The following is a 14,195-nucleotide window of genomic DNA, read 5'->3' on the forward strand; positions in this document are numbered from 1 at the left end:
TGTATATAGGCGAGAAGAGACAAAGTAGTGACTGTATATAGGGGGAAGAGACACAGAGACTGTATATAGGGGAGAAGATACAAAGTAACTGTATATAGGGAGAAGAGACAAAGTGACTGTATATAGGGGAGAAGAGACACAGTGACTGTATATAGGCGAGAAGAGACAAAGTAGTGACTGTATATAGGGGGAAGAGACACAGTGGACTGTATATAGGCGAGAAGAGACAAAGTAGTGACTATATAGAGGGGAGAAGAGACAAAGTGACTGTATATAGGCAAGAAGAAGCAAAGTGACTGTATATAGGGGAGAAGAGACAAAGTGACTGTATATAGGGGAGAAGAGACACAGTGACTGTATATAGGCGAGAAGAGACAAAGTAACTGTATATAGGGAGAAGAGACACAGAGACTGTATATAGGGGAGAAGAGACACAGTGACTGTATATAGGCGAGAAGAGACAAAGTAGTGACTATATAGAGGGGAGAAGAGACAAAGTGACTGTATATAGGCAAGAAGAGACAAAGTAGTGACTGTATATAGGGGAGAAGAGACACAGTGACTGTATATAGGCGAGAAGAAGCAAAGTGACTGTATATAGGGGAGAAGAGACAAAGTGACTGTATATAGGGGAGAAGAGACACAGTGACTGTATATAGGCGAGAAGAGACAAAGTAGTGACTGTATATAGGGGGAAGAGACACAGAGACTGTATATAGGGGAGAAGATACAAAGTAACTGTATATAGGGAGAAGAGACAAAGTGACTGTATATAGGGGAGAAGAGACACAGTGACTGTATATAGGCGAGAAGATACAAAGTAACTGTATATAGGGAGAAGAGACAAAGTGACTGTATATAGGGGAGAAGAGACACAGTGACTGTATATAGGCGAGAAGAGACAAAGTAGTGACTGTATATAGGGGGAAGAGACACAGTGACTGTATATAGGCGAGAAGAGACAAAGTAGTGACTGTATATAGAGGGGAGAAGAGACAAAGTGACTGTATATAGGCAAGAAGAGACAAAGTAGTGACTGTATATAGGGGAGAAGAGACACAGTGACTGTATATAGGCGAGAAGAAGCAAAGTGACTGTATATAGGGGAGAAGAGACAAAGTGACTGTATATAGGGGAGAAGAGGCAAAGTGACTGTATATAGGGGAGAAGAGGCAAAGTGACTGTATATAGGCGAGAAGAGGCAAAGTGACTGTATATACAAGAAGATACAAAGTGACTAAATATAGGGGGAAGCTGGAAATGTGCAGGAACATAAAGGAGTACGGTGTGATTCACAAGAATTAGAGAGAGAGATAGATATGAGATAGATAGATAGATAGATAGATAGATAGATAGATAGGAGATAGATAGATAGATAGGAGATAGATAGATAGATAGATAGATAGGAGATAGATAGATAGATAGATAGATAGATGATAGATAGATAGATAGATAGATAGATAGATAGATAGGAGATAGATAGATAGATAGATAGATAGATAGATAGATAGGAGATAGATAGATAGGAGATAGATAGATAGATAGATAGATAGATAGATAGATAGATAGGAGATAGATAGATAGATAGGAGATAGATAGATAGATAGATAGATAGATAGATAGATAGATAGATGATACATAGATAATAGGTAGATGGATAGATAGATAGATAGATAGATAGATAGATAGATAGATAGGAGAGAGATAGATAGATAGATAGATAGATAGAAGATAGATAGATAGATAGATAGATATATAGATAGGAGATAGATAGATAGATAGATAGATAGATAGATAGATAGATGATACATAGATAATAGGTAGATGGATAGATAGATAGATAGATAGATAGATAGATAGATAGATAGATAGGAGATAGATAGATAGATAGATAGATAGATAGATAGATAGGAGATAGATAGATAGATAGATAGATAGATAGATAGATAGGAGATAGATAGATAGATGATAGATAGATAGATAGATAGATAGATAGATAGATAGGAGATAGATAGATAGATAGATAGATAGATAGATGATACATAGATAATAGGTAGATGGATAGATAGATAGATAGATAGATAGATAGATAGATAGATAGATAGGAGATAGATAGATAGATAGATAGATAGATGATAGATAGATAGATAGATAGATAGGAGATAGATAGATAGATAGATAGATAGATAGATAGGAGATATATGATAGATAGATAGATAGATAGATAGATAGATAGATAGATATGAGATAGATAGATAGATAGATAGATAGATAGATAGGAGATAGATAGATAGATAGATAGATAGATAGATAGATAGATATGAGATAGATAGATAGATAGATAGATAGATATGAGATAGATAGATAGATAGATAGATAGATAGATAGATAGGAGATAGATAGATAGATAGATAGATAGATAGATAGATAGATAGATAGGAGATAGATAGATAGATAGATAGATAGATAGATATGAGATAGATAGATAGATAGATAGATAGATATGAGATAGATAGATAGATAGATAGATAGATAGATAGATAGATAGGAGATAGATAGATAGGAGATAGGTAGATCTATATAATACAAGTGAAAGAAATAGAAAGATAGATAATAGATAATTTCATTTTTGCACTACATGACATCCCTTCTTTCCCATTACAGATCTGTACAGAACATCAATCCGTCTCCGTCACTCTGCAGAACATGACAGGCGGCTTATCCTAAAAATAGGCTCTAAGTGACAGCCCCATCATATACCTGCACTGCAGCGACATCCACCTACGTTATCTGCAGTTTGTACAATAATCCGGTTATAACATTGCTGTAAGTCCTCTCCAATCCGTCAGTAATGGGGGCCCCGATCCTGCTCCCCGAGTCTTGTTGTCTCCGAGTGGAGTTTTGCTATATGGTCATACATGAATGTTCTGCATTATCCGGATACTTTGATATCTGATACATTGTGGTCTCTCGGACTCGCTCTTGTTACGTTGTATCTTTTGTCGCTGACTATAAGTCGTTTTGATATCCTGTACAAACACATGACTAATATTTCCTCTATGGGATTTGTACGGGGCAGAGAAATTAATTAAACCCCGCAATATAACAAACATCGCAACACATCTCGGCTCTTTTCTGGAATTCAAGATGAAAGGACGCGCCGCACGCTTTTAATATCGCCCACAGCTTTGTACGTGAGTAATGTAGGACACAAGACGTCTGAAGATGAAACCGTATGGGCGCTCGTCCTCAGAGAATCACTTTATGTTACAAGGGGCCCCTGAAAATAAGTTATCAGAGGCTTCCCCATGATTGGGACCCCGGCTATCGGCTGCCACCAGAATACCAGAGGACCCTCCGCCAGGTCCGGGCTATAACACTATAGGGGTCTAGAATAAGACACCTAAATGTATAAGGTACTGCGGCCTATTTTCTTGGGGTTGTTGGAGGGTGGGCCCCAGAATCATCTTATCTAGTGGGTCTGACACTGCTGTAACATGTGAAGAAACCTGTTTAATCTTCCTGCAGCGCCACCACAGGCGAAATATAGTATTACATGCTGACCACTAACAATCCATTACTGGATCCTGATTGTCATAAATAGTGTCCTATATTACTCGACAGCTGTACCATACGATATGTGAATACCGCCATACAGTGACCAAATAACTCAGTGGCCGAGTGACGTTACGTTGTGCTTACACCGCTATACACTGTCAACCTATATCTATGTAGCAGTGAGACACAACATATAAGCAGATAAATACCGCCTCATACTGCTCAGATAATACCAAGAAACTGTGACCAAATAACAGCTTACACCGCTATACACTGCCAACCTGTACACATGTAGTACTGCCATACAATGCATAAGTCAATAAATACCACCATGCAGAGCTTGGATAATAGTTCTATACAGTGTTATACAATAAACCTATGTGGTTTTTATACCGCTACACACTGCCAAACCTGTGTTCTAGTAGCCCTGACACACAATACATAATACAACTAATACTGTCTTATAGTGCTCACATAATACCAACACACATCGACCAAATATCAGCTCCATACAGTGGCCTACAGTAAGTGATAGAGCCATGCTGTGCTTACACCGCTATACACCAAGTAGAAGCCATACAATGCCCAAGTGAACAGGCTCTAGTCTTCTCTGTGTTACCTTCTTGGCAGGTGGTAGGACATGGAGTCCAGTCGCTATACGGGGTGACAATACAGTCTTTCCGGCAGGGCAACAAACACGTCCTCATCGTCTCAGGTCGAAGAGTTTCAGGACATCTAGGAACAAAAAAGTGTCAGTCAGTGGGAAGACGGCATGACGTTACGGAAGGAAAACACAATCTGCTCAAGTTCTGTCCAATGTATCTAAAATATAAAATGCAACAAGTTGGTTCCAAATCTACTGCCAGTGTTTACAGTTCCAACGGAGACCTATGTGCTTCCATGGTAACAGACTACAAACAAAGCCGGTGTAGTCTGAGACTGAAGTCATACTCATCTTCATCTTTCCATTGTTTTTTCTCTAGAACGAATGGGCCCCATTGGCCCCATGTTGGCCCATGGATGAGTCCCAGTAGGCCTCTTATCAACCCGAGTTTTGACTTCACGTACTTTGTAGACCCTGTTTTTTTGGCCATACGTGGGCACAGGGTGCGGGCACTAGAGATGGACAAACTTTGTGAGGTTTCATTTCAGATTCCAGGTCCAACCCATAAATACTTTTATTATGTTCAGGGCTATTTTCCAGCCCCAGAGTGTAATAAGTAGAGGCCCAAGGGGTGCGGTAAAATAATAAACACTGATCCATTCCCTCACCTCTCCTGAGACATCTGGTGTGCCTTTTCCAGCATATTCAGTCTTCTTCCGGCCTCTTTTGTGATGTCACCGGTCCTAAGGGGCCACTGAGACCCTTGGTAGGACCTCAGCAGGCATGTGAGGTGAGCCAATGTCATAATGCTTTGATGCAAGAGTATCATAGGTCTCAGTGATCTCCCCAGGCCCGAGAAGTCACAGGTGAGACCAGAAGATGTCCAAAGACGCAAGGTAAGGTCACCAGACCCCACAAGGACATCCAGAAGAAGTGAGGTATGGTGAGTAGGAGTGTGTATTATTTTATGGCACCTCACCTGAACCTCCACTTATTATACTCCAGAGTATAACAGGGAACCCCCAAAATCTTGGGTTTGGCCCAACCTGAGATGTTTGAAAAATTAATAACAAACTTGTTACGAGCCAGTTGGCCCATCTCTGCTATGTATGTCCAGCGGCTTAGCCAAGAGGATGGAAACTGACAGTCTTTTTGTCCAACTCTAGATAGGGCAGGGGAGGGGAGGCTCCTGCTGCAGCCAGATAAGGGAAGAGTAGTAGGGTTGACACGATTGAGTTCTTGGGCGATTTTTGAGGAATTTTGGTAACAACTTATTTGGAAAACATTACAACCTTACAGATACCTCGACTCTCCCAAATCTGACTTGTTATATAGAAGTAACACCCCCGCCCCTGAGCCTGGGCACAGATCCTTACTTTTTAGGTCCCACTTGTCCAACATTGACTCTCACGCAGATGACTTTTCTTGTTTGCATCCCAACCGCACAGGCGGCCTCGCCATTCCAACTGGAAGAGTTAAAGACGGACACAGAGAGGTCTTCGGTGCACTGGCCCCAGGGGCCCGTGTGCCAGTGATACACAGTACAAGGATGCTCATTGCAGCTGCGGATCTCCTGCAGAGCGTTACTCTCAGGGCACTGAACACCTCCTGCAACAAGAGAGGAGAAGCAATACCGATCAATGGCTGGGATGTAAGACTGCGGCAGATGACAGATAACCGGCTGAGCACTGCATGATGGGTAATCTAAAGGAAAAGCAAAAAATTACAAAAACAATATTTTGATATTCTGGGTTCAGCTTTCCCTAAACTAACAGAGTGAAGACGCCGAGGTAATGAGATTATTGACAGGGAATTTGTGTTGTCTTCGCTCTTTGCTCAGCAGCCATCATCTGCCATTAATGTTATCATCAATCTCCTCCGAGATCCATCGCGGGGCCGAGCGAGACAAGAGATCGTAGAGGAGAAGGTGACAGAGAAATCCACAGAGGAAACCCGACATCAATCAGGGGCATCGCGGCCTACTGAGCTGTATTCTGTATTGGATACGTATAATGGAATGTCTATCTATCTATCTATCTATCTATCTATCTATTTCCTATCTATCTATCTATCTATCTATCTATCTATCTATCTATCTATCTATTTCCTATCTATCATCTATCTATCTATCTATCTATCTATCTATCTATCTCCTATCTATCTATCTATCTATCTATCTATCTATCTATCTATCTATTTCCTATCTATCTATCTATCTATCTATCTATCTATCTATCTATTTCCTATCTATCTATCTATCTATCTATCTATCTATCTATCTATCTATCTCATATCTCTCATCTATCATGAGTATACATGCAGGTTGGATTTTTGCCTTGTGAACTTTAGGAAGACCTCCCTTTGGTTGGTGCTGTCTCATTTTTTTTCTTGTCTATCTATCTATGTAATAAGAGGACAAAAAAATTGCAGCACTTCCAAAATTCATAGAAAAACATGATTTTTCTTTATTCAGTCACCAAATGCGACATTTTAGTATTCTCCGTGGACCTTTGCTTTAAAACAAAGTCCCATAGAAAGGTCTGAAATGTCAAATCTGGTGACCCAATAAAGAAGATTCACATTTTTCCATGAATTCTGTGAGTACTGCCATATTTTCCCTTTTATTGAATTAACTTTGGACAGGTTCTACAGTGTTGGCCAAAAGTATTGGCCCCCCCTGCAGTTCTGTCAGATAATCCTCGGTGTCCCCCAGATAATGATTACAAGCACAAACTCTTTGGTAATATCTTCATTTATTTTGCTTGCAATGAAAAAACACAAAAGAGAATGAAAAAAAAGTCCCATCATTGATCATTTTACACAAATGCTGTTAATTACACAAATTAGAGAAGCATCACATGATTTCTCAAACAGTGCCAATACTTTTGTCCACCCCCTTTTTTACGTTTGGTGTGGAATTATATCCAATTTGGCTTTTTGACAATTCTTTTTGTGGTTTTCCATTGAAGACAAATTAAATGAAGATAATACCAAAGAATTTGTGATTGTAATAATTTTCTGGAAGAACACGAGTATTATCTGACAGAATTGCAGGTGTGCCAATACTTTTGACCAAGACTGTATCTCCTATCTATCTATCTATCTATCTATCTATCTATCTATCTATCTATCTATCTATCTATCTATCTATCTATATCTATCTATCTATCTATCTATCTATCTATCTATCGATCGATCGATCGATCGATCGATCTATCTATCTTCTTCCTTCCTTCGTTCCTTCCTTCCTTCGTTCCTTCCTTCCTTCCTCCCTCCCTCCCTCCCTCCCTCCCTTCCTTCCTCTTTCTCTATTAAAACTGGTTTTATGTGCACTTTTGAAACAAAGATTCTAATTCATTTGTATGAATAATCCTAATACCAGATTGATATTCTACAAATACATAACACTACTTAGATACTTAGTTGATCCTATTGTCCATACGTTTGCCCTCTATTGCCCTCTACAGGGGAATTTTAGTAATACAATCTGACCACTCCTGTAACACTGGGACATTCTGCATCCACCTAATGAAGTATCTCTTTTTTAGTGGCTCCCCATTGTGACTAATGGTGGGGAGCAGGTTTGGCCCCTTCTATACTGTCCACATGATCTACTGGATCAAAAGACTATTTCAATTACAATATATTTACAGACATCCATCCTTAACTTTCATCCTGCAGTGCTTAACACAGCCACTGGGTGGCCACACATAGACACATCTCTATCTCTTTGTCCTATAATGCAAAATAGCATCGTCTAGAAAAGCTGATCATCTTCTAGGACACTCCTATCTGAACATGTCCAGCCAAGGGTAAAGGTCTAGAAATTCACATCTGAATTTGGGAATGCACAAAAAAAAAAATATATTTTCAAATTTTCAGATCATAAATATTAATTTATAGAATTTCAATTTTAATTATCTTTATATTTTGTCTTATCGTAAGTGAAATATTTTTATGTTTTTGTATTTTATATACAAAGTATTTTTTTTTTTTTTTTAAATCCACGGTGAGATCTTTACATGTGGACTCTTCCTAATGTCGGAGCAAAATCCTCTTGGCAAAATGTCAGCGGAATAAATAATTTCTTTTTGGATCCAGGGATGTCAGGGAAGATAGATTCTGCGGGAGATTGACTGGAGCTTCAGGGACAAAAGTCATCTCATAAGAAGTTTTTTTTTTCCTTGGCTGAAAACTCCCCGGGCTCTGAAAATTCCTTATAAATCAATTTAATTTTCCACCGTACAAAAATGTGTCGCCGGCCACAGACCTTCGCTGTGATATTTCTTATCGTTCTCAATAAAATACTAGAATATCGCTTTCTATGTAAGAATTTGAAGATTTTTTGTTAGAAAAGGCAAAAAAAAAAAAAAATTGAATAAAATCCCTTCAAGAAATTCTGCTTTAAAATGATTGAATTCTTAAATTTTTAATTTATTTTTTAATTCAATTTTAAAATTTATTTTAGATAGTAAATTCACCATTGAATACAGAAGCGGCTTCGTCTATCTTACCATCTCCGGGGTAGGCGAGAATGGTGCGGGATCTGGTCTGTTGTCCTTCTGTGGTTTTTCCGGAGCAGGTGTGAGAACAGGCCGACCATTCAGACCAAGAGCTCACCACACAATCGTTGGGACAAGGAACGTCACAGGCAATAGGAATGGGGTAGATGGCGTCTCTACAGAGCTGTCTGTCCACCTCTTCCCCTGTCATAAGAAATAGGTACAGTTAGTAATGACTCCGCCCATTCTCATTCATTTTTCATGTGCCCCCACACAGTATAATCCTCCTACAGTCACCCGTAAATTATATGTTCCCCCTTTATCTCTCCCCCAGTTTCATATACACCCTTCATCTGCCCCCAGATTAATGTCCCACCTCAATGTCTACACACAAAAACCACTGAAACTCACCTTTTCCTCGCCCCCCCCCCCCCGCCGCTCTCTCTGCAGTCTCGCTAACACAGTTGTAGGTGTGATGTGACATCATCACATCGCGTCTACACAGCCACTAGCCGGAATGCAGCGACAAAGCAAGGAGCTGACCTGTGACAGCTCCTTGCTTTAGTCGCATATGTATTCAACTCAGATCTGCGCCCTCCTATCTATCTCCTATCTATCTATCTATCTATCTATCTATCTATCTATCTATCTATTTCCCTATCTATCTATCTATCTATCTATCTATCTATCTATTATCTATCATCTATCTATCTATCTATCTATCTCCTATCTATCTATCTATCTATCTATCTATCTATCTATCTATCTCCTATCTATCTATCTATCTATCTATCTATCATCTATCTATCTATCTATCTATCTATCTATCTATCTATCTCCTATCTATCTATCTATCTATCTATCTCCTATCTATCTATCTATCTATCTATCTATCTATCTATCTATCATCTATCTATCTATCTATCTCCTATCTATCTATCTATCTATCTATCTATCTCCTATCTATCTATCTATCTATCTATCTATCTATCTATCTATCTATCTATCTATCTTTTTAATATCTTTATAAATGATCTGGACGATGGAATTATTGGGGAACTCATAAAGTTTGCAGATGATACGAAGATAGGAGGAATAGCCAACACTAGAGAGGAGAGAGAGAGTATTCAAAAGGACTTAGACACACTGGAACAATGGGCTGAGGCCAACAAAATGGTATTTAACAGGGACAAATGCAAAGTTCTACATCTGGGTAACAGAAATGTAAAAAACATATATAGTATGGGAGGAATAGAACTAAGTGATAGCATAGGGGAAAAGGACTTGGGCATAATAGTAGATCACAAATTCAACATGAGCCAACAGTGCGGTGCTGCTGCAAAAAAGGCGAATACAATTCTGGGATGTATTAAGACAAGCATTGAATCTAGATGAAGAGAGGTCATTATTCCGCTGTACTCTTCCCTGGTCAGACCACACCTGGAATACTGTGTACAGTTCTGGGCGCCTCAATTCAAGAAAGACATCGATATATTGGAGCAAGTCCAGAGAAGAGCAACCAAAATGGTGGAAGGTCTGCAAACCATGTCCTATGAGGAGCGGCTAAAAGAACTGGGATTGTTTAGTTTGCAGAAGAGAAGGCTGAGGGGAGATTTAATAGCAGTCTACAAATATCTGAAAGGTAGTCACAGTGCAGAGGGATCTCCCCTATTCTCATTAGCACAAGGAAGTACAAGAAGCAATGGGATGAAACTAAAGGGAAAGAGATACAGATTAGACATTAGGAAGGGGGTAGTGAGAGAGTGGAATAGGCTGCCACGGGAGGGGGTGGGCGCTCCATCAATGGAAATCTTCAAGCGGAATCTGGATAAACATATGGCTGGGATGATTTAGGAAAACCTGCACTCGCAGGGGGTTGGACCCGATGGCCCTTGAGGTCCCTTCCAACTCTACCAAAAAGAAAAAAAAAAAAAAGAAAAAAATCTATCTATCTTCTATCTATCTCATATCTATCTATCTATCTATCTATCTATCTATCTATCTATCTATCTATCTCCTATCTATCTCCTATCTATCTATCTATCTATCTATCTATCTATCTATCTATCTATCTCCTAATCTATCTCCTATCTATCTATCTCCTATCTATCTATCTATCTATCTATCTATCTATCTATCTATCTATCTATCTATCTATCTATCTCCTAATCTATCTCCTATCTATCTATCTCCTATCTATCTATCTATCTATCTCCTATCTATCTATCTATCTATCTATCTATCTATCTATCTATCTATCTATCTATCCATCCATCATTCTGTCTATTTACCTCTGTATCAGTAATAACATAGATACATAAACAGATATTACAGAAGATATTATTGCAGAATATCAATGTCCACCATACCTGCAGCCACTAGACAGCCCCCTATAATACAGCTTGCAGGTTTATATATCACATAGTGTATACGTTATATTGTAAACTGTAATGATTGATAAAATATCCCCTCCAGCATGTCTCATGGCAAAGTAACGCTTCCCAGATGATCCATGTAGGACAAGCTCTCGCCCATTGCAATTTGAAGTAAAAAATTGCAATAGTTGACAGATTGTTCCCTGCCAGGTCAGATTCCCCCCCCCCCCCCCTCTCCCTACACTTCACTGAGCATGCTCACTACTCTCTCATAGAATTCAATGAGTCAGACTGGTCACATCCAACAATCTTCTGACTGTTCTTAGTTTCTCTGGAATATCTGGAGATACAATGTAATCCTATTAATATTATAAAGGTGAAAGTTTGTGAGTTTGGATGTTTGTGGGTTTGTGTGTTTGGATGTTTGTTACTCAATCACGCAAAACCCGCTCCACTGATTTGGCTGAAATTTTCCACAAACATAGTCCCTACACTCAATTGCGCAATAGGCTACTTTTCGTCACAATAGCGCACATACGTTTTTCCCAGGACCCCCACAAAACCCAAACTCACACCACCATCTCTGCAATCTCACACACTTTGGACCATAGCAAGCCACAAAATTCATATTACCCTCTACAGCAGAGGTCAGCAACCCCTGGCACACATGCCAAGAGTGGCACTCCTGCCATATTTCACTGGCACACCAGCAGCACAGGACCTGCAAGAGTTAAATGAAGTCCGAGTCTCTTCAGTGCTGTGCTAGAGCTGAGGCATAAGGCCACTCTCCTTTGAGAGGGGTGCAGGAAACCCAGGGGGTGGAGCTTAATCGCTCAGGTCTCTGCCTGCTATAGTGATAGCTCCTGCTGTCTGCACCCTGCAAAGATTCCCCGAGGAGAAGAGGAAGCTGCTAGCAAACTGAAACTGAAAAACACACAGGTAAATAGGATAACTGTTCTCATTAATGTCAGGCATTTGGGGTTATTAGTTTAGTCTTAGTAACTCCATGTGCCTCACATTAATAGGAATAAACCCCATCATGTCCCTCATATTAACCCCTGTGTGCCTCACATTAATAGGAATAAACCCCATCATGTCCCTCATATTAACCCCTGTGTGCCTCACATTGATAGGAATAAACCCCATCATGTCCCTCATATTAACCCCTGTGTGCCCCATATAAGGGTTACTAATATGTGAGACATATGGAGGTAATAATAAAACACCTCAGTAATGAAGATACTTAATTATTACCTCCAAGTCTCTCACATATCAGTAACTCTTACAAAAGGGTTAATGTGAGGGACATGATGGGGTTAATTGCTGTTAATAAGAGGCGCATAGAGTTACTAAACTGTCATGCACAGGGACAGACTTTATGTGGCTGCTCGAGAGTATCCTGTGCCCAAAACTTACATGTACTGGCGGAAAATCACAAATCATACAATGTCGTATATCGAAGTATATTAACCTGAAACAGCTCTGTCCCAAAGTCACTATGTACAGTTTATACCAACACCGTATAGCGGCTGAAATACAAATTACATTCATCACCAAAGTCTCACGTATTCTCTGAATTACAGCAAAAACAAGATACAAAGTTACATTTCATATCCCATCCCTTATACACAGTACGAAAACCTTACCCGTGCCTGTATATACCCACTGCTACAATCACCGCAGACGAAGTCGCGGGTACCAACTAGTTGTACATAATGGAATCCGTGACTTGTATCAGCCAGCAAAGCTGTCTAATTGTGCAGTAACAAATAATCCCTCCTTATATTGATGCACAAAGTTGCCATTCAGGAATCTGGAAAAGCTGAATGGCAACTCTTGGCCACCCAGCTTCCTTAGGAGCAGATGAGATGTGACTATATGTGACGTATACTATCCCAGAGCTCACGGTTAAGATGCCATCCACATAATTCTTGTATCCAGGTAAGATAATGCCGCCAGTCGGTGACACTTCACCCGTCTCAGTGTATTTACACACATAAAGCCCAATTATAATATTGAGCATGTTTGTAGTATAATCGGCTGATGGCCGTGTCAGTGTGCCAGCCTGAGGTCTGAGGATCAGCGCCCGTCCTCATTACCATGTATAATTAATTCTTGCATCCTGACAATGGAGAACACGAAACGCGTCGCCTGTGATCGTCTTCGCCAGACTTGTATTCTGACCAATTAAGCTAATCAGCCGAGCCTGTGACTACCCGTCTACGCACCTATCAGGATTGTTGTGAATGGGCGAGGGACGGCGGCGTACGGATGACAAGGCAGGTAATAGCGGAGATATATCTGGTGAGAGGCCGCGTTACTGCCAGCTTGTCAGATACCAGACTAATTAATGTCATTCCGGAGCGATAATTTACTCTGAGGATTGTAAACAATACATACATGGCGCCATATGCAACAGCTGCTATGTGACAGACTCCTATACTGTGCTGAAGATGATAGTAATAATACACCTCAGCCCCCTTAGTAAGCCCGAAACAGTAAGAATGTCCCAATAGTGTATCTACACAGTAATAGTGTCCCCTAAGTAAGTCCCAACACAGTAGAGATTCCTCTAGAGTGCCCCAATATAGTAACAGTGCCCCCTAAATAAGCTCCAACACAGCAAAAATACCTCCGTAGTACCCTACAAAATAGTGCCCCCTAAGTAAGCTTTAAGAGTGTACCCATGTAGTAACAGTGCCCCCTAAATAAGCCCCATAACAGAAATGGTGCCCCCTTAGTACGCCCCAAAACAGTAGAAATGACTCTATAGTGGCCCTACACAGTCCTAGTGTCCCATTAGTAAGCTCCAAATACACGGAAAATGTCTCTATAGTGTTTCTACAAGGTAATGGTGTCCCCTAAGTAAGTCCTAGCACAATAGAGATGTCTCTCGAGTGCCCCAATATAGTAATAGTGACCCCTTAGTAAGCCCCAAGACTGTAAAAATGCCTCTATAGTGCCACAATAATAGTGTCCGCTAAGTAAGCCTCCAAACAGTACAAATGCTTCTAGAGTGGCACCTAAGTAAGCATATGTCCAAGTTCTGTATTCACACCAGTACATGTCAGTATTTCTCTATATATGTCCTGCACGATCCTGGGGCTGTCTCAGAGTGAGAGAGACAGTTATGGGGCAGACTCTCCTTCACTTGTA

General features: G+C 40.1%; 1 protein-coding gene across 1 annotated transcript in view; it reads right to left on the bottom strand.

Moving 5' to 3' along the window:
- Positions 1–14,195, bottom strand: part of THSD7A (thrombospondin type 1 domain containing 7A) — a 172,536-nt gene that overhangs the window by 60,413 nt on the left and 97,928 nt on the right. The window contains exons 8-10 of the mRNA XM_075271807.1: positions 8,677–8,868; positions 5,539–5,770; positions 4,178–4,293 (exon numbers count right to left, since the gene is read on the bottom strand). Coding sequence (XP_075127908.1) covers positions 4,178–4,293; positions 5,539–5,770; positions 8,677–8,868 — 540 coding nt within the window. The remainder of the gene's footprint in view (positions 1–4,177; positions 4,294–5,538; positions 5,771–8,676; positions 8,869–14,195) is intronic.

This window comes from Leptodactylus fuscus, chromosome 4, assembly GCF_031893055.1.
Source record: "Leptodactylus fuscus isolate aLepFus1 chromosome 4, aLepFus1.hap2, whole genome shotgun sequence".
NCBI lineage: Eukaryota > Metazoa > Chordata > Amphibia > Anura > Leptodactylidae > Leptodactylus > Leptodactylus fuscus.